The sequence below is a fragment of the Rhamphochromis longiceps genome, linkage group LG14 (genome assembly GCF_057381845.1).
Source record: "Rhamphochromis longiceps isolate RC_006_pf linkage group LG14, R_longiceps_female_GT1.1, whole genome shotgun sequence".
NCBI classification, from domain to species: domain Eukaryota; kingdom Metazoa; phylum Chordata; class Actinopteri; order Cichliformes; family Cichlidae; genus Rhamphochromis; species Rhamphochromis longiceps.
The window spans coordinates 40,685,067-40,708,363 of NC_140570.1; the positions used below are offsets into that span (position 1 = coordinate 40,685,067).

At 49.7% G+C, this 23,297-nt stretch overlaps 2 protein-coding genes across 2 annotated transcripts; one reads left to right on the forward strand and one right to left on the reverse strand.

Moving 5' to 3' along the window:
• Positions 1-11: 11 nt before the first annotated feature.
• On the reverse strand, positions 12-10,351 carry rnaset2l (ribonuclease T2, like). The gene is made up of 9 exons (XM_085429161.1): positions 10,285-10,351; positions 9,628-9,829; positions 9,249-9,316; positions 9,077-9,134; positions 8,711-8,778; positions 6,831-6,944; positions 6,641-6,689; positions 5,677-5,751; positions 12-978 (listed from the first exon to the last, which is right to left on the reverse strand). Exons 2-9 carry the CDS (start codon positions 9,817-9,819, stop codon positions 790-792), a joined length of 813 nt encoding a protein of 270 aa, XP_085285287.1. The 5' UTR covers positions 9,820-9,829; positions 10,285-10,351; the 3' UTR covers positions 12-789.
• Positions 10,352-12,153: 1,802 nt separating this feature from the next.
• On the forward strand, positions 12,154-16,671 carry cox7a1 (cytochrome c oxidase subunit 7A1). Its single transcript, XM_085380037.1, has 4 exons — positions 12,154-12,285; positions 15,867-15,953; positions 16,036-16,120; positions 16,493-16,671. Exons 1-4 carry the CDS (start codon positions 12,271-12,273, stop codon positions 16,549-16,551), a joined length of 246 nt encoding a protein of 81 aa, XP_085236163.1. The 5' UTR covers positions 12,154-12,270; the 3' UTR covers positions 16,552-16,671.
• The last annotated feature ends 6,626 nt before the right edge of the window (positions 16,672-23,297 follow it).

Below are 23,297 nucleotides of genomic sequence, written 5' to 3' on the forward strand. Positions count from 1 at the left end.
TGTGTCAAAGCCACTAGCCGCTGTCACTGGCTGGGTTGTCATAGCACCGGATAATCAATGCAGTCAGCTGATCAGATTCTGACAGGACAGTTATTTTAGCGGCTCTGACCTTGGGTCTCCGCCATTGTGCAGCTACCAAACGCTGCAGTTCCTGCAACATCCAGCAGAGGCAGCAGTGAGTCCCCACAGACACACTGTTTGGTCTCTGGATGATTTCCTCTTTAACAAGAACACTTTTATAACTCTGCTGTTTAAATCATATTAAGGCTTAAAGTTTGCCTTATTAGGGGCGTGGCCTCTTTGACTGACAGGTGGCTGTAGCTGCTACGTGTTGCTAGGCTTCACCTGAGCTGGTCTGTTTGTGCTGTTGGAGCTTTTTTATTTTTTTATTTTTTCTGATGACATCATGTGACCAATAACGTGGTTGCTGAGGTTACTGTAGTAACAGACCGTCCATGAAGGCGGAGCTTATTAGCAGGTACCTGTGTGACAGCGATATCCAGGTTTTAAGACGAGTGGTCACTTTCTACGTGTTCCACCTCCCCGAGCGTGAAAACCTTTTGATCTTTTTAAGCACAAATAGAGGAGAATCCCAGCAGACATGTTTCTGCTGTTTTCTGGATGACATGATTGACAGGAAGTGACCAGCACTAAAGAAATGACAAGAGAATCTGTAAAAATCACTTTATTGATGGTTTTTATTTTTCACATTTAAGCTCTTCAGACACTTCTTGCAGTATCTGGGGTAAACCTGCTGCTACTCAGGCTCCACCTGTGATGGCGGTGGCGTTAGCCGCAGGGCCGCTGTGGCCGCTCGTGGTTTATGGGGAAATAGTAGAAGGGCACCCGGTCAGGACAGGGGTGCCCTGGGGAGGGTACCGGCCGTGAGTCGGCGTCTTCAGCATCGGTGCAAAGATCGCAGCCTACGGTGAGGTTCCGATTCAGGCGGATCTTCAGCTGAAACCACAGCTCTCTGTCCTGGAGGAGAGACGGCACACTGAGCTACTGACAGCTGCTCCTCACCTCAGCACTCAAAGTTACACTCGTCTCTGTGGATCGAGGCAGCGGCTCGCATTGCAAAAAGACAACATGAAATTACACATTTTGGGACGTGAAGTCATGAAGTTCACACACAGAAGCATCGCGCTTGAAAAAAACATGTGACCGACGTCGACGCAGCTGGTCCTGAGTTTTCTAAAAGAAACTACGATGGGCCACGTTAAGAACATATTCATCATTTTGAGAACAAATTAAAAATTTGGAGATTAATGTGGAAATGTGCAGATTACATTTGTCATACTGCAAAATCAGTTTCAGGTACAATGATTTCTTTCAGCTCAAACACAGATGAAAGAAGAAGTGGAAGAGTTGGACACGTTTGTACGGACAGATGCCAGGTTATTGGTGGTTATCGGTGGTTATTGATGGTTACAGCCTCGTGCAAATCAAATCACTTTTATTGTCACATCACATGTGCAGGTACATTGGTACAGCACATGAGTGAAATTCTTGTGTGCGAGCTTCACAAGCAACAGAGTTGTGCAAAATACAAGAATGGCTACATCTGAAACTAATAAATATATGTACAATATATAATAGTATATGCTGTAATGGAGACTGCTGATCGGTGTGTTTCAACAAGGCATTTTGTCAAACGTGGCAGTTTGTCCTGAAACAACAACCGTAATCTCCACATTTCAGCTCCTGACTGCAGCACAGGACGAGCAGCAGATGGAAAAATGCTGAAGCGAGCATTTGAGAAGCATGAAAGCAGTTTGCAATTAGCAAAGGTGCAGTGCAGGAGCTAACAGTGAGCCAAAGAGTGGACATGAGTGTAAACAACGTGTGTCATCAGGGTAAAGGGGTTTCTCGCCCAGCTCGTTAATAAGAACGGACTGAAACAGGCCCCAAAGTTGGATGAAGGTTTTGTTTTAACCAGAGTCCGCAGTAAACTGTTTTATGCACAGCAGACACTCGGCCCAGCGTTAGCGCTGGACGTTTGCTGATTGGACTGTAAATGTAATAAAAGTTACATCAGCTTCTGGCTGGTTTACCGACCAAAATCTGTAAAATGACCATTTTCCACGATTATCTGAAAGACTGTTAGTGTTTCAGTGACTGTGAAAGCATTAACACTGAGGCTTTAAAATGCAAATCAAATGGGTGACATCACATGCTTTATGCCCTCATCTTTCAGATTTTGGTCTAAGTGGCTCTGATTTCCCCAAAGTGACAGTTCTTCAGAAACTCCTGCAGTCTCACATAGAGAAAACCAGATGCGGTGAAATCTTACATCAAACACAGCAGCGACTCTAAACTCGAAATTCCAGCAAAGACAGTCGTGCAGTCAAGAACGCAATAAATTATTTGTCTGTTCTGCATCTGTAAACACTCCTGCTTGAACATGTGATTGGGTCTAACGTGTTTAGATTAGATAGAACTTTATTAATCCCTCGGGTGGGTTCCTCTGGGAAATTCGATTTCCAAAAAAGCACAGCAACGACAGAAGTTACAGAGTTACAGAATATTATATATATATATATATATATATAAAATACACACACACACACACACACACACACACACACACACACATATATATATATATATATATATATATACAGAGACAATATAAATAAAATATACGAAGGGGATAAATAGAATAAATAGGAATAAAAAATAAAAATACAAGTGAATTGCACATTTCAAGTATTGAGTCTATTGCACCGTTGACTATTTACAAAAGTATTGCACAAGGTATTGTACAGTGAGGTGAAGAGGCACTACAGCTTAGTTGTTCCCCCCTACTTTGTCCTCCTGTTTCCCCTCCCTCTCCCCTCCAGGGAGGAGTTAAACAGTCTGATGGCGTGTGGGACAAAGGAGTTTTTAAGTCTGTTAGTTCTTGTCTTGGGGAGAAGCAACCTGTCACTGAACAGACTCTTCTGATTGCTTATGGCCGTGTGCAGAGGATGTCCAGCATTGTCCATAATGTCCATCAGTTTCTTTAATGTCCTTTTCTCTGCCACTGTCACCAGAGTGTCCAGCTTCATGCCGACCACAGAGCTAGCCCTCCTGATCAGTTTCTCCAGCCTGGATGAGTCCTTTATGAGGTGACTGTATGAAATATGAAAGGCTTTCAAAATAACTGGCACCATCTCAGCTGTGATCCTGGCTGCACACTGTGTATAAAACACAAGCTCTCCTTGGTGGAGGGCAGGCTGCAAATGATATTTGTTGGAAGGAAAGATCTGAACTGAGCAGCATGATCCAGATCTGACCAGTTTCACTCAAACTTTAATGGATGGAGGCCTTGTGGTGTCAGCCAGAGCGCAAACTAAGAGAACTCCGCGGTCAGCGGCTGGAGGAACTCTGAGGACACGACCAACCTCACGAGCCGTCTGATTGGTGGTAGCTGTGTTTGTGAGAGTTGTGATTGTTGGTAACCATCTAACACCGGGGAGAGCTTACAGAGTGAATTCTTCTCCCACGCTCAGATCGACCACAGAGCCTCTTTGTGTTTGGAGCTTTTTGATGTCATCATGTGACCACAGAAGAAAACAGTGCTAGCTAAAGTGAAGTGAAGTTCAGCAGCAGAACGACATGTTCAGGAGAAATGATGGGAACCTCTCAGGAGCCAGAGATGGAGCCACAATGTGCTCAGCATAGCTTAGCATAAAAGCACAGCTGCCCAACCGGCCTGTCTGCATCAAACGTTTTCTCTAATCAGGTGAAAATAAATCCACCTGCACAGGGGGAGGAGCTTTCTATAATTCACCTGTTTAAATTGTATTAAGGCTTAAAGTTTGCATTATTAAGGCAGCTGTAGCTGCTAGCTGCAGCTAACTGGAGTCCCTGAACTGGACCTCTGGGCCGTGTTTGGAGCTCATGTATGAGGCAGATGATCAATAGAGGGTCAGCCACCACTAGGGCTTTCCTGGGACTCTGCACCGTTTGGTTTTAGAACTGAAGAACCTTGAAGAAGTCCAGACGTGTTTCTTTCCAAGTTCCTTAGACGACGATGACCTGGATGACTGTCACAGACACGTCTGCTGTGATCCATGTCAGGAGTTTGCAGCCGCAGCAGCAATAAAGGCTGATAAACAGAATCACTGTGTTTGCTTTGTTTCCTCGAGGTCTTTATGATCATAGCTCACAAGTGTTTGTGGTACTGCTTTGGTTTTACTGCTGTTCATTAATTTTTAATCCAGTCTTTGCTCGTAAATTACCACAAATCTGTTGTTCAAGCTCTGCTTTAAATCTGCGGTCTGTCGGAGTCATTGGTGATTTTAATTCCACACAGACTGAATTGATCAAAGCTCTGATCAGTGTTAGTGCTGTCAGGGTGCTAGGATTAGTGATGTGCGAATCATGAACGAATCGTTCAATACTCGAGAATCACTTTACTGACTCATGAATCATGATTCACAAGCCCAACTGACTCACTGACTCATCCCTGTTGCTGTTAGCAGCAATGTATCTTGCTTATAATTAAAATTTTGGAGAAAAACACAACATCCAGTATCTTAACAAAAAAATTTCTGCTCTGAACTGGAAGAAAAAACCCTGAGTAGAAGCTCACATCAAGAAAATAGCTCCTCAGTTCACAGTAGCATCGCTCTGCTAACATGCTAACAGCACATTTGAGCTACTCACCCGCTCCCTCCTGTGCTGAATCATGGAGCGAACGAATCACTCACTCACCCCCGCCCCCTGGCTCACAGCTCAGTGGACATTTAGATGAGAAAATATATATTTAACACATTTAAGGAAAATACTAATAAAATAAAAATATATTAAAATAAAATAAAAATAAATAAATGTTTATTAAGCAATTTTGATAGAAAATTGCTTAATTTTAGAAATGTTTTTGCTCTTTTTTGCTCTATAAAATAGAATCATTCATCTTAGCAGTAGGATTTACATGAAAAGAGAAACAAATTAAGTTTGAGTGAAAATGTACATTTTTTGCACTCTCTGGTCGACTGACTCAGTGAATCAAATGACTCAAAAAATCCGATTCACTTTGGTGAGTGACTCATTAAAACTCGATTCAGTAAAAAGAATCAAATTTACCATCACTAGTTAGGATGCGAGACCTGGGATGAGCTGATATCCTCGTGTTGGTGTTGTTCCCAGACCATCATGAAAATGTTGTTCCAGGTTCAACATTGCAAGTGACCAATCACATTGTTGTGACGTTATTCTTCTGCGCGCCAAGCCATTCGTGCATTTATGAAATTCCAATGTTGCAAGGACAATATCAATTCTGCTTACTGTTTATTAAAGGGTTACGGTTAGGGTTAGGGTTAGGGTCAGGGTCCGTTGATCGGCGGACAGAGGCGGTTTCATGCAGCTTAAGTACAGTTTTTTGTTTTACGCCGGTTTTTCCCGAAGTCGCAAAAGTATGACGTCACAACATTCTGATTGGTCACTTGCAATGTTGATCCTGGAACAACATTTAGTATGATGATCTGGGAACAACACCAACACGAGGATATCAGATCAACCGCGAGACCTGGACTGTTAGTTTGTGCTGCAGAAACTGGAAAATATCGGACCAGGAGTGTTTGAATGTTTCAGTCAACAGCAAAGAAGAAGAAACGTGCTAACATGAGAAGCTGAAGCGGAGACAGTGCAGCACATTTACTCTGAAGGAAGAAACCGGCGCCATCGGACCTGCTCATCCGTGATGCACTGGATCTCCAGTTTGTCCCCCACGTGTGGAGCCAGGACGCTTTGCACCTCCTCCACCTAAACACACACACACACACACACACACACACACACACACACACACACACACACACACACACACACACACGTATTTATATCCTTGTGGGGACATCTCATTGATATAATCAGGGGTGCACATAAGTGGTTCGCAGGTGCGCATTCGCTGTCAAAATAAAAGACCCAACACGATGAAGTTGCAATGTGCGTTTGCGTACATAAGATTTTCTGGAGGAGGACAGACATTTGTTTAGAACAAATGGTGAAGAAGCTCCTTTTAGCAATTACTCTGGTGTTCCTCCACCTCCAAAGAAATGTCAGGAGGAGCCCGAACTGCAAAAGAAGCACGTATTCTCGGAAAAGTGGTTGCAGGAGGTGAGCTGGCTTAAAACGATCACCATGATGAGCCTCCACGTGATAATTTTAGACTTCTAGTTTAAATAACACATGGATAATATTTCAAAGCCGACCTGCTAATTTCCAGTTCTGTGGTTTTATTGATGGCTTTGCATGATTCTGTGTTCAGAATAATCCTACTTTAGCTCATACTGGGCTTCACTTCATATGAAACGAGATATGTCGGCTCCTCCCCCTTAAAGTCAGCTGTTATTCTGATTGGCTGCTCCTCGTAAGCAGCATATTTGGACAGCAGGTGGATGACACAGTCTGCAGCCTGAGCTTTAACTGATGAGCTCATTATCAGAAACTTTGGTTTAATCTGAACCTCTAACCGTGGAACAGGAGCTGTAAGACCCGAGAACAGCTTTAAGGTGTTTCTGACAAATGATCAGCAGAGTTAATAAAAGGTTCCGGTTTTTTAACCTTTTAGAAAAAGTCAGAAGTTGAGTTTGGCTCATGAGAGGCTTGAAAAACCCTTCCCCAGGTCAGAGTTGGATTTGTCGACTGTTACCTTGTAGGGTTGCTCACAGGACGGAGTGATGCCGGCGTCCTCCAGCAGGCTGCAGACACAAATAAAACATCACTGTTCGTTTCAGAGCTCACCTGAGCAGCTGTGTGGCGTAACTGGCGTTTCCACGGCGCACAGATGGGAACGTGAGGATCGACCTCGGGGTCTCAGTTTGAAGAAGAGCTGAACTCACCTGTGGATGTCGAACCGTGCTCGCAGTTTGACGCAGACCTGGAAGTATCTGAGCGGAGAGTTCATTCCTTCCACGCACGCCGCGCTCGCTCCGTGTTTCCTCCACTCGTCCCTCCTGACGCACAGAAACACGCTTTAGGAAGAGAATCACAACCCGAGTGAGTTTACAGGGTCACGTTCTGCTTCCCCTCATTTCCTAAACCCTTTTACTCACCTCCCTGTACCTTCATTTCCTCAAGATGTCATTTGCTTCCTTTCCTTCTTTATCCTTCCTTTCTTTTCCTCTCTCTTGTCCCCTTATTTCCTCATTTCCTCCTCTAACCTTTGTACACCATAATTTTTCTTCCTTTTCTATAACCCTAATTCCTTCCTTTATTTCTTTGGTTCTCCCCTAATTTCCTTCCTCACACTTACTCTTTACTTCCTTCACTCTCACTCTCTCTCTAGGAACATTTTTCCTGCCTTTAACAAACCTTTCCTTGCCAGCCCCCTTGTTTCCTTCCTTAACCTCCTAGGACCTGGCGTCCACATATGTGGACATCACATTTTGGGTTGTCTAGACCAAAATACTAAATTTTGCATGGGCCTGATGTCCACTTACGGGGACGTTATACTGCCGCTGTTCTATCGAAATTTAAAGCGAAGTGGATCTCATTTTCCCAGAAACAAAGTCACGTTTGTTTTTACATTCTTTCTTCTTCTTTTGTCCCTCGCTGGTGCTCGGCGGGGAGGTTGTCCACAAAGCCACTACGTCGCTGTGGGTGCCTTCCAGGCCTTGTGGTCTCTTGCTTTCACCTTTGCTTGCTCGAGGGTTAGACGTCGTTGTTTAAGGTCATCTTCAATTTGCTTGATGACGTCTTCTTGGGCGCATCACGCTTGACTCTCCAGACGGCGGAGAGTCTGCTGCATCAAAAGGCGATATGACAGGCGACGGTTGCTCATGCGGCACATGTGGCCAAACCATTGCAGACGTCGCTTCCTAATCAGCTCTTCCACTGACGGCTGCTGGTGACGTTGACTACGTATCACGCTGTTGCTGAGACGATCACGGACGCTCGGAGAATCTGACTCAAACAGCGCATCTGGAAGAGGTCGTGTTTGAGGATGACCCAGGTCTCCGACCCATAGAGAAGAATGGGCAACACCAGTGTACGGTACAGGCGGATTTTGGTGGTGAGGGTGACGTTTGTCTTCTTCCAGACGCACCATCGGAGGGAGGCGAAAGCCGCCGCCGTTTAACCAATTCTTGAATCTATTTCCGCTCTTGATGCCACTTTCTTTTCTTGGACCAGAGAGCCGAGGTATTTGAATTCCCGCACTTGTTCGATTTGCACACCTTTGAGATGCACGGTGGCTGGCGACCCGGCAGTAGTAAGGACTTTGGTGTTGAGACCATGTGGTTGAGCAAATTGGGTGATGTCGTGTAGAATATGTGTAGCCTCTGCATCATTTTCCGCAAAGATGGCGCTGTCATCTGCTAACAGCAAGTCGGTTGCAGATTGGTCATCAGCATACTGGACTCCACGGCGGCCGTTGCAGGTCCTGCCCATGATTGGATCGATCACAATATTGAAAACATTTCACAAAGAGAAATTAAAAATGCATGCCATGAAAGAGTTCAGGTCTTTTTGTTTGTGACCTCCTCTTTTCCTTGAACTGCCTGCTTTCATTTCTCATCTTATTTCCTCACATGAATGATTGTTTCCTTTCCTTCCTGAAGTCTTGAGACTAACAACTAAAAGCTCAAACTGACAATGGATGTGTTTGCAGAGGTCATAGATTGAGTTAAAAGTAGGCTCGTATTTCTGATAGACTGTCATATAATGAGATGTTAGAGGCGTCGCCCCCTGCTGGACATTGTGTGTCGATGAAGGTGAGTACCAGAAGTGGAAGTTGGACTTGAATCTCACAAATGACGGCCAGAGTTCAGTCAGCTCCGCCTTCAGCTCCTGAAAAACAAGAACGTCAGTGTTTGATGATCACTGCAACAGGAGCCTCCTGATGCATTTGCATTTATAGAGGCAGAGTCTATCCGGTCTCTAAGTGATGAATCCTGCCTCTGGGTTTTTCACATGTTTTAATGCTTTGTATCTTGTTCCGTTTAATCTGAACCAGGCCCTAAAAACAGTCAGTGATCACTGTCGGCCTCTGTGCATGTTTTCCCATTTAAGTTATTTCCACGTTTGTTTGGAAAGAAATGAGGGCTTCCTGAAGACCTTTGCACAGTGCTGCATAACCAGGACTCACCTGGACGTCAGAGGGGAACATCGGCCAGCAGTCGCAGCGGTTCTTAGCGTGGAGGGGCCTGCAGGCACAAACGCAAACAGCCAATGAAATCAACAGGACAACCCAGGATCAATAACACTGATCAGTCTGAACACTGGGAGTAATCTCAGCTGCTGCAGCAGGGTGGGGTTACCAAAGGCCGTGGATGGTCCAGTTGTTGACGGTTGGAGGAATCCTGCAGAGACTCACGTTGTTCAGAGACTGAGGGACAGACAGCATGTTAGACACCACAGAAGAAGAACTCGCCACCTTCCTGCCTTCTTTTTCCCTACCCTCTCCATTCCTACTCTCTTATGGCTCGTTTCCTTTTCAGCCTCATTTCTTTTACTTTGCCTCTTCCTGGTTTCCCTTCTTAAAGGACACAAACACGTCATTGTTTAAAGGATATTTTCAGTGTGTGTATTTATGTCTTTAGCTCTTCTTAAATTTGACCGCTGCAGATGTTTCAGAAGTCGCAGCTTTTACTGTGAAGGGGAACACCACCATTTCCTGATGCACAGCCCAATGCTCACCTGACAAAACGTGCCCGGCCATTGCAGCGTGAACATGAGGCACTTCCAGGTGCAGAAATTGTGGTTGTCCAGGTCACCGTGGCCATATTTGTAGTCCTCCCAGAGTCCTTCCTGTGTCACAATGATGCCAGGCAACAGGAACAGAATAGCAGGACTCAGGCTGACCAGCAGGGGCAGCAGTGAGCGGTGCATCTCCTCCAGACTGCAACACAAAACAGAGCTGAAGTAGAAATGTATTTTCCAATTACTCTCCTGAGACCAACTACGCCCTACACCGCTGCTTCCACTGGAATCAGGTGGTGCTGATCATCATCCGTGTGAGCGGCAAAAGCAGAGGATTTGGCAGCTTAAGGAGGCGAGACTGTTGCTCCATCAGTCTGGGAACCGTTTCTGCAGCGAGAGATTATTCACAAGCAGGAAACTCACCTCGAAGTCAAAGCATCAAAACCACAAGCTCCTTCTCAGACTGTGAGTTAGCAGGTGAAAGGTTAAAGTTCACAGCAGTGTGATTAGTGAGGCTGTTTGGGAGGTTTGCAGCACAGCTTAAGTTTGCAAAGCTGCTGAAGAAAACACAAGACTTCAGGATCAGACCAGACCGGAGGCGATCGCTCTCCCTCCTGCAGCACTTTACCAAACATCACGGCGCTGTCTCCTTACCTGTGTGTGGTGATGGAGGCTCTGAGGTGGAGCTGGGCGGCTGCAGCTGCTGCACTGAGCAGCTCTGACAGTTTCACTCAGATATTTCTCAAAAAGCAAGAAGTGAAACTCAGCTCAGTGTTTCTGAGATTAAACAAGCTCTGAGTGCTCAGGGGAAGCACGGGCTGTGCTTCACTTCCCTCCACCTGACAGAGGTGGAGCAGTTTAAACCCTGGGTGGCTGTACAGCCTCCGAGGACTTCTGCTTTCACTCAGCAGGTCTTCATGTTCCTGCTGCCTCTCACTGTAACCCTCGACTCGCCTCATGTTTCTGTTTAGCTGTGGAGGCCAGGTCACCCTCCATCATGCAACACAGATGTTTCTATTCTCTTCTAATGTACTCGAGTACATTCATGACAATCAGAATTTAGATTAAGGATCATTTGTATTCTCATGCACTCATATTATATTTAGCTGTGCATTAAAATAGGTGCTAGCAACGTGGTGCTGCTTCTTACTTCCTTACTCTGAGTACATTTCACACTCGGTACTTTTTCACCTCTACTTGAGTAAAGAAGTTGAATGAGTACTTCAGGTTATACTGGAGTATTTTTAACACAAGTATCTGTAATTAAGTAGAAGTACAGATCCCTCTGCCATGAGATCCCATGAGTGATGGAAGCAGGTCAGCCGAGCCGGCTGCAGGACTCGGCACGGCGGCCTGAGAGGAAGGCTCCCTTCTGTGTGCTCGGCCTCATCAGACTCTTCTTACTGAGTGCCTTTTAGCCCAGAGTCGTTCCCTCTGTTCGTCCTGGTAATTCAATTTAGTTTTATTTACACGGCGCCAAATTACAACAGTCACCTCAAAGTGCTTTATATTGGAAGATAGACCCTACAATAATACATACAGAGAAACCCAGCAGCCAGATGATCACCTGGGAAGGAAAAACTCCCTTTTAACAGGAAGAAACCTCCGGCAGAACCAGGCTCAGGGAGGGGCGGGGCCATCTGCTGTGATTGGTTGGGGTGAGAGAAGGAAGACAGGATAAAGACATGCTGTGGAAGAGAGACAGAGATAATAATAAGTAATGATTAAATGCAGAGAGGTCTGTTAACACATAGTGAGTGAAGAAGAAACACCCAGTGCATCATGGGAATCCCCAGCAGCCTACGTCTATTGCAGCATAACTAAGGGAGGATTCAGGGTCACCTGGTCCAGCCCTAACTATATGCTTTAGCAAAAAGGAAAGTTTGAAGCCTAATCTTGAAAGTAGAGATAGTGTCTGTCTCCTGAATCCAAACTGGAAGCTGGTTCCACAGAAGAGGGGCCTGAAAACTGAAGGCTCTGCCTCCCATTCTACTTTTAAATACTCTAGGAACAACAAGTAGGCCTGCAGAGCGAGAGCCAAGTGCTCTAATAGGGTGATATGGTACTACAAGGTCATTAAGATAAGATGGGGCCTGATTATTTAAGACCTTGTATGTGAGTTCACGTCTGAACGTTTTTGTCTTAAGGGACACGTTAATAGATTCCTCTTGACATCTGGACCATAAGAGCATGACTTTCAGATGCTGTAGATAGTTTATTTTGTAGGTCTGACACTTCCTCTTTTCTCCTCCACTTCCTTTTTTGTGTTTCAACTAAAACAATGTTCTTTGTTACTGACAGAAAAAAGAGCGTAAAGGAAGCTGTGACGCACAGACACACTGCTTCATCCCTTGAAGCCTTTAATGTTTGAATGATTCATGAGAGAAAAACAGAGTTCCACAAAGTGGGAGAAATGTTGCTCAAGAGCACTTAAGCATTACGCCAAAGCCCGACTGCTTGGGTGGCTCAAGACTTTTGCACAATGCAAAGCTGCAGTGTCGTGTTTACTTCCTGCCGAGCGCAGACAGTTTGGCCTCTGCAGCAGATCGTAGTTTGGCAGCGTGTCAGAAACACTGAGACTCTGTGTGTGTGTGTGTGCGCATGTCCTTGTGAGGTTGAAGAGAGGCAGCACAGCTCGACATGAATCACCTCGTGGTAACTACAGCTCTTCTTTTTCTTCTTTTTCTCACACTTCTGTGTGTGTGTGTGTGTGTGTGCGTGTGTGTGTGTGTGAAGCTTCGGCATATCTAATGTGAGTTAGACGAGCTGAAGGGCAGACAGCGCGCGGAGCGCCGCGATCAGGCCTGACCTTTGGATCAGCAGCTCAGGTTTACTCCGTCTGCATTATCAGTTTTTAACGATAGAGGATCTGTTGACGGGCTGCAGCTGTTTCCACCTCGTTTCTCTCGCACACACCTGTTGCTCACCTGTTAGTCACACAGTGCAGCAGCACGTCCACAATGACGCACACACAGCAGAGAGAGAGAGAGGCTGTTTGCTTCAAACGTTCCTAATATTCTGTCCACCGCACTAACACAGGGGCTAGAGCTGTTGCATTGTTTGGTGTTATAGCACGTGTGTGTGTGTGTGTGTGTGTGTGTGTGTGTGTGTGTGTGTGTGTGTACAACATGTGACATGATTTTAAAGGCTCGTGAGAAGTGCTGGTGAGAGCTCTGAGGATCAGATCGAAGGTCACCAGTTTACGCAGCAGTGACCTCTGTGAGCCAAACACCTGCACGACGCTCTTAATGTGGCCGCGTGACCGTCAGCAGACAGCTGGCACAAAGCAGGGGTGTCCAACACAAGGCCCGGGACCTGCAGTTGGCCCAGCACAGATCGAGTTTAGGAAAATGTGAAGGGGGGCTTTGTTCCTGATAAAGACCTGAACCGCCAACCATACGTCACCAGAGGGATGTTATGGAAACCAGTTCTTTACATACAGTGGGTCCACAGTGGGTCACATTCACAGGACAGTCAGCAGCGTTTCTATCAGAAGAGACCTGCTGTTGAGCTTCGATATCTCATGATGGCCTTAGAAGGGGCGGGGCTAAAACAGCTTGTTTCAGACTGAGCAGCTGCTGAGATCCAAAGTGAGACAAAGAAGGATTATTTTGAACTCTGAATCATGCAAAGCTGCTGTAGCAGAGTCCAAGCAGTCAAGGAGACGCTGGACGGGTCACTCCAAGCCACGAGGACCAATCACAGCCACAGATATTCTGACACAGTTTCTTTCTGAACATCCTGCTGGAGCTGATCCGCTGGCACGTCCACTTCCTGTCAAAATCCTTTTCTTCCAAAAACTGCAATGAATCACAGGGAGGGAGTGAAAAGGATAAAATAACTTCTTCAAGAAAGGAGTCGAGTCCTTGGAGCACTGTTTACACAGAAAGAAAGAAACTGTCACTATTCCAGTAATATTATTATTATTAAAATTAATGAAGGCGCTGCTTCCAGATAAAACCATTTTATCTATGATGCACATTGATGACCTGAAAGAAAACCGCACAAACGTCCTTCAGATTTTCTCACAGCGAAGCCGATACTGCGTGCTGATTGGTCGGTTAGGGACACTCTCCCTCATGGGTGACAGATGCTAAATGTCACAGCAGCTGGTTTCAGTGAGCTGGACTCAGTGCAGGATAAACATCCTCAGCCTGAAACACTCTCCCGCTGCACTGATCAGAGTCTCAGGTTAGCCAAACAAAGTCGGCTCTCGGTGAAATCACTGCAGTCTTCGTGAAATCTTTTCCCGTGTTCGTCCCCCGACATCCAGCAGGGCGCCGCTGACCTGCTCAGGGTTTCACTGTCATTCATCTTCCTCTTCACGTGGAGCTTCATCCGTCTAATTTATCGAAAAAAGAAATAAGCGGGAAAACTGTAAAGCAGAGATTTCACTTTCCACATATGCGAGTACGCTCGGGTCCCAGCGACGCCAACATCACCGTCAGATGCCGAGCGAGCGGCTTCGTCCATCTACGTCACGGAGGTGTAGAAGTAGGAACAACCGCTCAGACATCCAGCTGCGCACGTTTGTGTTGGAGGATGAGACTCAGCAGAGGTCAGCTTCTGTAGGACGCAGCTCGTTAACACAAACTAATTTGAGCTTAAAATGGTAAATGGCCTGTATTTGTATAGCGCTTTACACAAGGTTTCGCCCAAGGACACAACGACCAAGGCTGTCCGAGCCGGGGCTCGAACCGGCAACCTTCCAAGTACAAGGTGAACTCCCACCTCTTGGGCCACGATCGCCCTTAAAGATCCAAGTTTCCTCAGTTTAACCCTGCGGACGTGTTCAGGAGAGCGGCCATGTTCCTGAAGCCGTCGTGTCTTCACCTTTACCTGTGAGGCGTAAAACAACCTCACTCTCAAGTTACATTAACCACTCCTGTCCAGGTGTATGAGCTGTATCTGACCTTTAACCTCTGAACCTCTGGATGTTCTTGCATGTTGTGTTAGGACTGCACACACATTTTTTTCTCTCATCACACACACACGCACACACACAGACAGACACACAAACAGACACACACACACACACGCACACACACAGACAGACACACAAACAGACACACACACACACACACACACACACAAACAGACACACACACATACACACACACACACAAACAGACACACACACATACACACACACACACACACACGCACACACACAGACAGACACACAAACAGACACACACACACACACACACACACACTGCCTCTGACTCTGGATAGGTCTAAGCATCAGTTCCAGGCTCTGTGATTGGCTCTCAGCGCTGTCAGTCACGCCCCTCAGCTACCCGAGGTGACCTTAGTGGGCGATTAAAAAGTCATGCAGCGTTCTTTTTTTTTTTTTTTTTTTTTTTAAATAAATAGGACAGGGGGAATGAATGAGAGAAAGAGGGGGAGAGAAAGAAAGAAAACCAAAGGGGAGAAGAGACGGTGAGAAGGGGGGGGAAGAGAGAGAAAAAAAAAAAAGAACTCCTGGGTCACCTGTATGGAGAAAAAAAAACAAACAAACAAAAAAAACAAACAGAGGAGACAGCAAACAACAAAGAGCAACATAATAATAGAGAAAACAAAGCACCATCACAATAAACTAGCTAGTCATAGATATCAGTATTTACTAAATAATAAACGATATTGTGCAGCACGCAAGATAGACAGCGCGCAGTGTGTGTCATGCAGCGTTCTTAAAGAGACACCGCTGCTGCTGCAGTCAGACGAAATGACAGACAGGAAGTTGTTTTGGCTTTGCCATGTAAAGCTTTGCTTTCATTTTCTCTGTTCTTGCACAGCAGCTTTGTGCTAAGTGGCTTCCAGGTGGCTCCTTCCTGGACCACAGGAAGCACAGACAGGTGCTTCACGGCTCTGTCAGGTCAGCCAGAGGCCTCAGGGTTAGGGTTAGGCCCTGAGCCCCGCCTCCAGGTTCAGGACTCAGGTGTTATTAAAAATTTAAAGCAGGTGATACAAAACCTCCATGGATAACGCCCCCCTTGGTAACAACTTTTTATAGCGTTTTATAACCACCTTGACTTCATTAAGGATTAAATTAGGGGCGTGGCCTCTTTGACTGACAGGTGGACGGTGACACAGGTGGCTGATGCTGCCAGCTGTCCGCTGGGCTTCACAGTTAAATGAACTGGACCAATGAGACGGCTGCTGTACATGCACAGTACAGCAGCCTGACAGGCGGGCGATCTTTCCTTCACTCTGCTGCTTTTCTGTGTTTCCAGAAACTTCCACGTCTGGCCAGCCGAGCCTTCAGCAGCTCAGCCAGACAGCTGAAGAACAAGGTCCCCGAATCCCAGAAAATCTTCCAGGTAAGAACGATCGTCACCCGTCCAGCCGGCCTCAGGTGTTTCATATGTGTAACCCGAGCACGTGTGTTTCCTGCACTTACAGGAGGACAACGGGCTGCCGGTCCACATCAAAGGAGGAACCGGCGATGTTCTGCTCTACCGGGCAACCATGACGCTAACCATCGCAGGTGAGGAACGCTGCAGCAGGTGCATTTCTGTGGTGCAGGAGGACAAAGCTCGCATTAGTGACAGAAACAAAGCATGTGTGGAAACAGCTCAGACCTTTACGGATGTTTCGTCTGTGAGTGTTAGCAGGGTGTAACATGAGCATCAGACAGCATTCAGGGTCACATCACAGCACACGATCACCAACAAGGATACTAAAAGATAGTAAGACGGTTGTAGCTGATATGAGAGCAGGTGGGTCAAATGCTCTGGCTGAGGAAGGTGAAGAGTGTGAAGGTAATAAAGTTTAAAGAGGAGGTGCAGATGAAGAAGGGCTGAAAGATGCGAGCGTGCCACGGTGAGAAGTAAAGTGTTGGTTTGTGTTCTGTCCGCAGGAACCTGTTACTCTCTGTACTGGCTCCTCATCGCCTCATTCCCTCAGAAGAAGGAGTAGAGGAGGAAGAGGAGGATAAGAGCCTCTGGCTCGGTCTAACACTAATATATGTTGTGTGTAACTCTGCTTGATTTGTCTCCACATATCTGTCCTTCATCAAAGATCAAATAAAGAAAATATCCAGAGTTCTTCATTTGTGTGTCTGTGCAGAGAAAGTAGGGACTTGTTTTCACAGCTAGTCCTTTCTGTCATTAGCTGATGATGGCGATGGACAGCGAGTCAGTGAAGGGAATGTCTCCATGCTAAACGGCTTCATAGTTCAGACGTCATTTTATCGCTGTGGGAGGAGATTCTGCAGATGCTTCCACATTAACCAGTTTGATCTCCTACCACAAGATCTGTCTGCGCTTCTTGGACTGTAGTTACTGACCCGTTAATCGTGAGCCAGCACGGCACAGCGTCATGCGTTCAGCGTGAGGACTGCTCTGACTGCTCAGACTCAGCGACACCGCTCCACCTGACGGAGGACGGACACTCTCTGAGGAACTTCACGTTCTGAGGGTCTGCGAGGCGTGGAGAGGCCGTCCACGTCCACGGTGAAGGACTATCACAGAGGTGGAGGCCTACGACATCAGCTTTCAACCACCTGTAGATGAGATTCCTTCCCAGAAACTTCAACCCTCAGTTCTCCTCAATCCATGCGAGCCTTAATGGCTCACACGATCAGCAGGCTGACCATCGTTCATGCTGAACAGCACCTCAGAATTCTCCCTTATGAAATAAATCTGAACTTCTGAAACCTTTAATTAACTTTAGCTGCTTTGGTCGCTGTGTGATGGTGTCAGCGTTATCCGACCAAACGGTTACCGAAGCCTCTGATGTCTCGCTAAAAGAGTCACCGCCATCATCGGTGACGGAAACTTCCTTTACGTTAGCAACAGACGTGTTAAAAGTTAGCTGATTGTTTCCAGGTGTACTCTGTGTTTGATCAGGCGTGATCACAGTTCACTGACGTGTCTGTTTTTAACGCTGGGAGATCACGGACGTCCAATCCTGATTCTCTCAGTCGTTTGTACTGCAGATGGTCAAACACTCAAAGTCTTCACTGTTTTTGGTTAAGGCCACCATCATGTGTTGTCGGTAGTACCGTGCTAATTCAAAGGTAATGAGGTCGTTACCCAATCCTGATGATTACAGCGCCGGGCCTGGACTGTGCATCGGGTTTATTGTCCTTCCAACCAAGAGGCTGGTCCACAGTCTGGCAGTGAGGCCTCTGGTACCTTTCCAGAAGGCAGCAGGGTGAAGAATGATAATAATGGATTGCATTTATGTAGAGCTTTACAATGCCACTGTTCATTCACTCTCACATCCACACACTGGTGGAGCAGCTACAGTTGTAGCCACAGCTGCCCTGGGGCAGACTGACAGAAGCGAGGCTGCCATATCGCACCATCGGCCCCTCTGGCCAACACCAGTAGGCGGTAGGTAAAGTGTCTTGCCCAAGGACACAACGACCAGGACGGAGAGCCCGGGGATCGAACTGGCGACCTTCCGGTTACAGATGCACTACGGTCGCCTGTAGCTCAGGGGGTTGAAGAGAGTGTGTGAGGGGTGTGTGGGGTCCCCCACGATGCTGGTGGCTTTGCCGATGCAGCAGGTGTGACAGGTGTCTGATGGAGGGAAGAGAGGCTCCAATGATCCTCTCAGCTGCTCTCACTAACAGTTGTAGAGCATTGTGATCCGATACGGTGCAGTTACCATCCAGACAGTGATGCAGCTGCTCAGGATGCTCTCGATAGTCTCTCTGTAGATGGTGGTGAGAATGGATGGAGGGAGATGGGCTTTCCTCAGCTTCCATAGGAAGTAGAGACGCTGCTGGGTCTTCTTAGTTATGGAGCTGGTGTTGAGGGACCAGGTGGACACCAAGGAATCTGGAGCTCTTGACGACCTCCACAGAGGATCCATGATGTTCAGTGGGCAGTGAACTCTCTTGCTGATGAGATCCACCACAGTCGCGTCATCGGCGATGTGGAATACACCAGGCACAAATACACGCACACGCAGGTATGTACTGCCAATTTCCACATTTATTGGTTTGTTTTGACAGCTGACTCAGTCGCACAGCCTGACAGCTCACGAGCCCAGCTGATCTCCCCTCGCCGCTCCTCCCCGTCTCCCTATAAACACAGCGGAGGGAGACCATCATCAGTACATAAACACCATCAGCTGTTCTTACCGGCCTCGCAGCGCCGCCCTGTTGAGCCTTCTGCTCCACTCCTCCCCGGCAGCTGCGCCCGGGGCCACGCCCCCGCCACACACCCCCACCGCCCGTTCGAGGCCGGGGAGCCGTCCGGCCGAGCCAACTCCCCCCCTCGCGAGCGAGAGAGGAAATCGGCCACCGCCATCTGTGCCCCTGGCCTATGGATCACCTTGAACTTAAAGGGCTGCAATGCCAGATACCACCGGGTGATCCGGGCGTTGGCATCTTTCATGCGGTGGAGCCACTGCAGCGGGGCGTGGTCCGAACAGAGGGTGAATGAGCGTCCCAGGAGGTAATAGCGCAGGGAGCCGACCACCCACTGGATGGCCAGGCACTCCTTCTCCACGGTGCTGTACCGGCGCTCGCGCTCCGCTAGCTTCCGGCTGATGTACAGGACAGGGCGGTCAGCTCCCCTCACCTGCTGAGACAAAACGGCTCCCAGCCCTCTGTCCGAGGCGTCAGTCTGCAGAACAAACGGGAGGGAAAAGTTAGGAGTGTGAAGCAGCGGCTCCCCACAGAGAGCGTTTTTCGGCCCCGTCCACTGGACCAGATCCAGGGCACCCTTTCGAGTGAGATCGGTCAGGGGGCTGGTTAGCTGCGCAAACCCCGGCACAAAGCGACGATAGTAACCCGCCAACCCCAAGAACCGTCTCACCTCCTTTTTCGTCCTGGGGCGCAGGCAGGATGCGATAGCCGCCGTCTTCTCCACCTGTGGCCGCACCTGCCCGCCCCCCAGGTGGTACCCCAGATACTGCACCTCCCTCCGTCCAACCGCGCACTTCTTCGGATTGGCCGTGAGCCCCGCCCCCCTCAGGGACTCCAGGACCGTGGCCACCCGCAGCACATGCTCCGCCCAGGTGTCGCTGTGGATGATCACGTCATCCAGGTAGGCGGCAGCATACGCCGCGTGCGGACGCAGTACCCGGTCCATGAGACGCTGGAAAGTGGCCGGGGCCCCGAACAGGCCGAACGGGAGTGTCACGAACTGGTACAAACCGTACGGAGTGGAGAAGGCCGTTTTCTCCCTGGCCTCGGCAGACAAGGGAATCTGCCAATAGCCCTTGGTTAAGTCCAGCGTCGTGAAAAAGCGGGCCGTGCCTAACCGGTCCAGGAGCTCGTCGACCCGAGGCATGGGGTAGGCATCAAAGCGTGACACTTCGTTCACCCTGCGATAGTCGACACAGAACCGTATAGACCCATCCTTCTTCGCCACCAGAACGATGGGGCTACACCAGGCGCTGTGCGACTCTTCTATTACTCCCATCCTCAGCATTTCCGCCAATTCCCTCTGCACGATTTTTCGCTTATGCTCCGGGAGCCTGTAGGGCCGTGAACGCACCGTCACGCCGGGCTGCGTCACGAAATGGTGCTCGCTGAGGGACGTCCGGCCGGGCAGGGGGGAGAACACGTCCGCAAAGCGCTGTTGCAACGCGACAACGTCCGCTCTCTGGGCCTGTGTGAGATGGTCATCACAAGGGAGGGAGGTGGGAATGATAGAATTTGGCACCTCAGGCCCCAACTCATCTCTCTCCTTCACCAGGCTCACCAGAGAAGCGGTTTCAGCCTCTCTCCACTGTTTGAGGAGATTGAGGTGATAAATCTGCGCGGCTCCTCCCCTGTCCGACCGAGCGACCTCATAGTCCACGTCCCCGACACGCCGTGTGACCACAAAGGGACCTTGCCACTTGGCGAGCAACTTTGAGCTGGAAGAAGGGAGTAACACAAGCACTTTATCCCCCGGTGAAAATTGCCTGAGTCTAGCCCCTCTGTTATACAGGCGTTGCTGACGCTGCTGAGCCTGGAGCAAATTCTCCCGTGACAACCTCCCCAAAGTGTGGAGTTTTGCTCTCAGGTCCAACACGTACTGAATCTCATTTTTGGCGGGGCTCGGACCGTCCTCCCAGCTTTCTTTAATCAGGTCGAGCACCCCACGTGGCCTCCTGCCGAACAGCAGTTCAAAGGGAGAAAATCCCGTGGAGGCCTGGGGCACCTCCCGCACTGCGAATAACAGAGGGTCTAGCCAGTGATCCCAATTGCGTTCATCCTCGTTAATGAACTTCCGAATCATGGACTTTAAGGTCTTATTCAGCCGCTCCACCAGCCCGTCAGTCTGAGGGTGGTAGACGCTGGTCCGAATAGATTTAATGCCCAGTAATTCGTACAGTTCCCGCAGTGTACGAGACATAAACGACGTGCCCTGGTCAGTCAGTATCTCTTTCGGGATTCCGACTCGGGAGATGACCTGAAACAGTGCCTGCGCCACACTCTTAGCCGAGATGGTGCGCAGCGGAACTGCTTCCGGGTACCGCGTTGCGTAATCCACCAGGACTAACACAAAGCGGTAACCGCGTGCACTCCGGTGAAACGGCCCGATGAGGTCCATGCCGATGCGCTCAAACGGGACCTCAATGAGGGGGAAAGGGCGCAGAGGCGCTCTCGGTATGGCCGGCTGGTTAACAAGTTGGCAGTCCAGGCAGGACGCGTACCAGCGGTGCACATCCGCTCGGATGCCAGGCCAATAAAATCGGGCCGTTATTCGCTCCAGAGTTTTCTCGTAGCCCATATGCCCTGCCATGGGGTTATAGTGGGCCGCCTGGAAAAGCGTTTCCCGGCGGCCCTGCGGCACCAACAACTGGGTGTGTGTTTCCTCAGTCTGAGTGTCACGACTCACTCGATATAATCGGTCATTTAATAAGACGAAACGCGGGTAGGTCTGCGCGGCCTCAGGGCGCACCATGTGACCATCAATAGCCATCACTTGGTCAAAGGCTGAGCGTAGGGTGCCGTCACGAGACTGCTCCAGTGGGAAATCACCCATGGGGGACACTTCCGGGGCCGGCGGGACGTCCCGTGAGGGACCCGCCGGCTCCTCCCCCCCGGAGTCGGTGTCGGACGACCCCGCGTCACCGCTGAATGCTGCGCACACGCTACACCCCGCTTCCGGTCGTGATCGCACCCCCGCGTACTGCCCCAGTAGCTGATGAAACCCCGGCCAATAGGTACCCAGATTCAGGGGGTGCGACAGGCGCGGGCTAACCGCCGCCGTTACCCTATGTGTATGGCCCTTGTATTTTAGCAGCAGCGGCACTATGGGGTACCGGTGCACATCACCATGAACACACCTCACCTCCACCCATTCTGCCTCCAATAATGCCCCGGGGCGAACCAAGCCTTGGTGCACGAGGGTCTGTGTGCAGCCCGTGTCCACCAACGCTTGGCGTATACCCCCTCGAGTCCTTACCGGAATACTGTATGTCCCTCCTGGACCGGGGGAGGGTGCTGGGGCGCCAGCAACGCGGAACACCTGCCCCACTTCCATAAGCGGACAATCCCTCCTCAGGTGTCCCGGCCGCCCGCACTTCCAACACTCCGGCCCCGGCGTTTGTGCTGCCCTCCGTGGCTCGGGGGCGGCTCCACTTGGCTCGGTTCCCTGGGACGGCACCATCGCCGCGAAAGGGTTAGTGGGGCTCAGCGCCGGCAGCCGCTCCGCCTGCCCTGGTGCCGGCACACGGCGCCTCGGGGCCGGCACTGGGGCCTGTTTGGCCAGCCTCCGTCCGGCGTCCCCGGATTCCCCTGCTCCAGCGGCAAGGTGGTCCTCCGCCAGCGTCACCGCTACCTCCAAGCTTGCGGGCCGGTGGCACCGGACCCATCTCGCCGTCTCCGCTGGCAATCCTTCCGTGAACTGCTCCAGCACCACCTTGTCCACCAGCTTCGTCTCGCCCTCCGATGTTCCCGGCTGCAGCCAGCGCACCGCCGCGTCGCGCAGCTGTCGGGCCCAGGCGAATGGTCGGTCCGTTGTAGCCAGCCGACAGGCCCGGAACCGCCGGCGATGGTCTTCGGCGGTGAGCCCCAGCCTGTCCACCACCGCCCGGCTCACATCCGGGAAGCTGCTCCTTGACGCCGGAGGCAGACTCAGGGCCGCTGTTTGTGCCTCCCCAGACAGCAGGGGGAGCAGCCACGGAGCCCACTCCTCCCGCGGCCATTGGCAAGCCTCCGCCGTGGCACGGAAGGTCTCCAAAAAAATCTGTGGGTCGTCCCCGTCCCCCATCCGGGGCATCGTCACCGACAGTGGCGAGGGCTTCGGCGTGGCAGCGGCCCCGACCAGCCGCTCCAGAACTAGTGTCTGTCGGTCCGTTTGCTCCTGCAGCGCGGCCACGTGGGCACGCTGGTCGGCCGCCTGATCCCGGCTCATCGCCGCCATCTCCGCCAGCATCTGCGCCAAGTATTGCAGGGGCTGGGCGGGTGGCGCGGCCTGTGGGTCGGACATATCCCCACCGGCACTCTCCTGGGTTTCGGCACCACTGTGGAATACACAAGGCACAAATACACGCACACGCAGGTATGTACTGCCAATTTCCACATTTATTGGTTTGTTTGTTTTGACAGCTGACTCAGTCGCACAGCCTGACAGCTCACGAGCCCAGCTGATCTCCCCTCACCGCTCCTCCCCGTCTCCCTATAAACACAGCGGAGGGAGACCATCATCAGTACATAAACACCATCAGCTGTTCTTACCGGCCTCGCAGCGCCGCCCTGTTGAGCCTTC

Coding starts and splice junctions, on each gene's coding strand:
- rnaset2l (XM_085429161.1), bottom strand. CDS start 9,819: ATGCACCGCTCACTGCTGCCCCTGCTGGTCAGCCTGAGTCCTGCTATT. Junction 9,135..9,248: donor TGGACCATCCACGGCCTTTG/GTAACCCCACCC, acceptor TTGTGCCTGCAG/GCCCCTCCACGCTAAGAACC. Junction 979..5,676: donor AGTGCATCACGGATGAGCAG/GTCCGATGGCGC, acceptor TCTCTCCTCCAG/GACAGAGAGCTGTGGTTTCA.
- cox7a1 (XM_085380037.1), top strand. Junction 15,954..16,035: donor AATCCCAGAAAATCTTCCAG/GTAAGAACGATC, acceptor CTGCACTTACAG/GAGGACAACGGGCTGCCGGT. Junction 16,121..16,492: donor CATGACGCTAACCATCGCAG/GTGAGGAACGCT, acceptor TTCTGTCCGCAG/GAACCTGTTACTCTCTGTAC.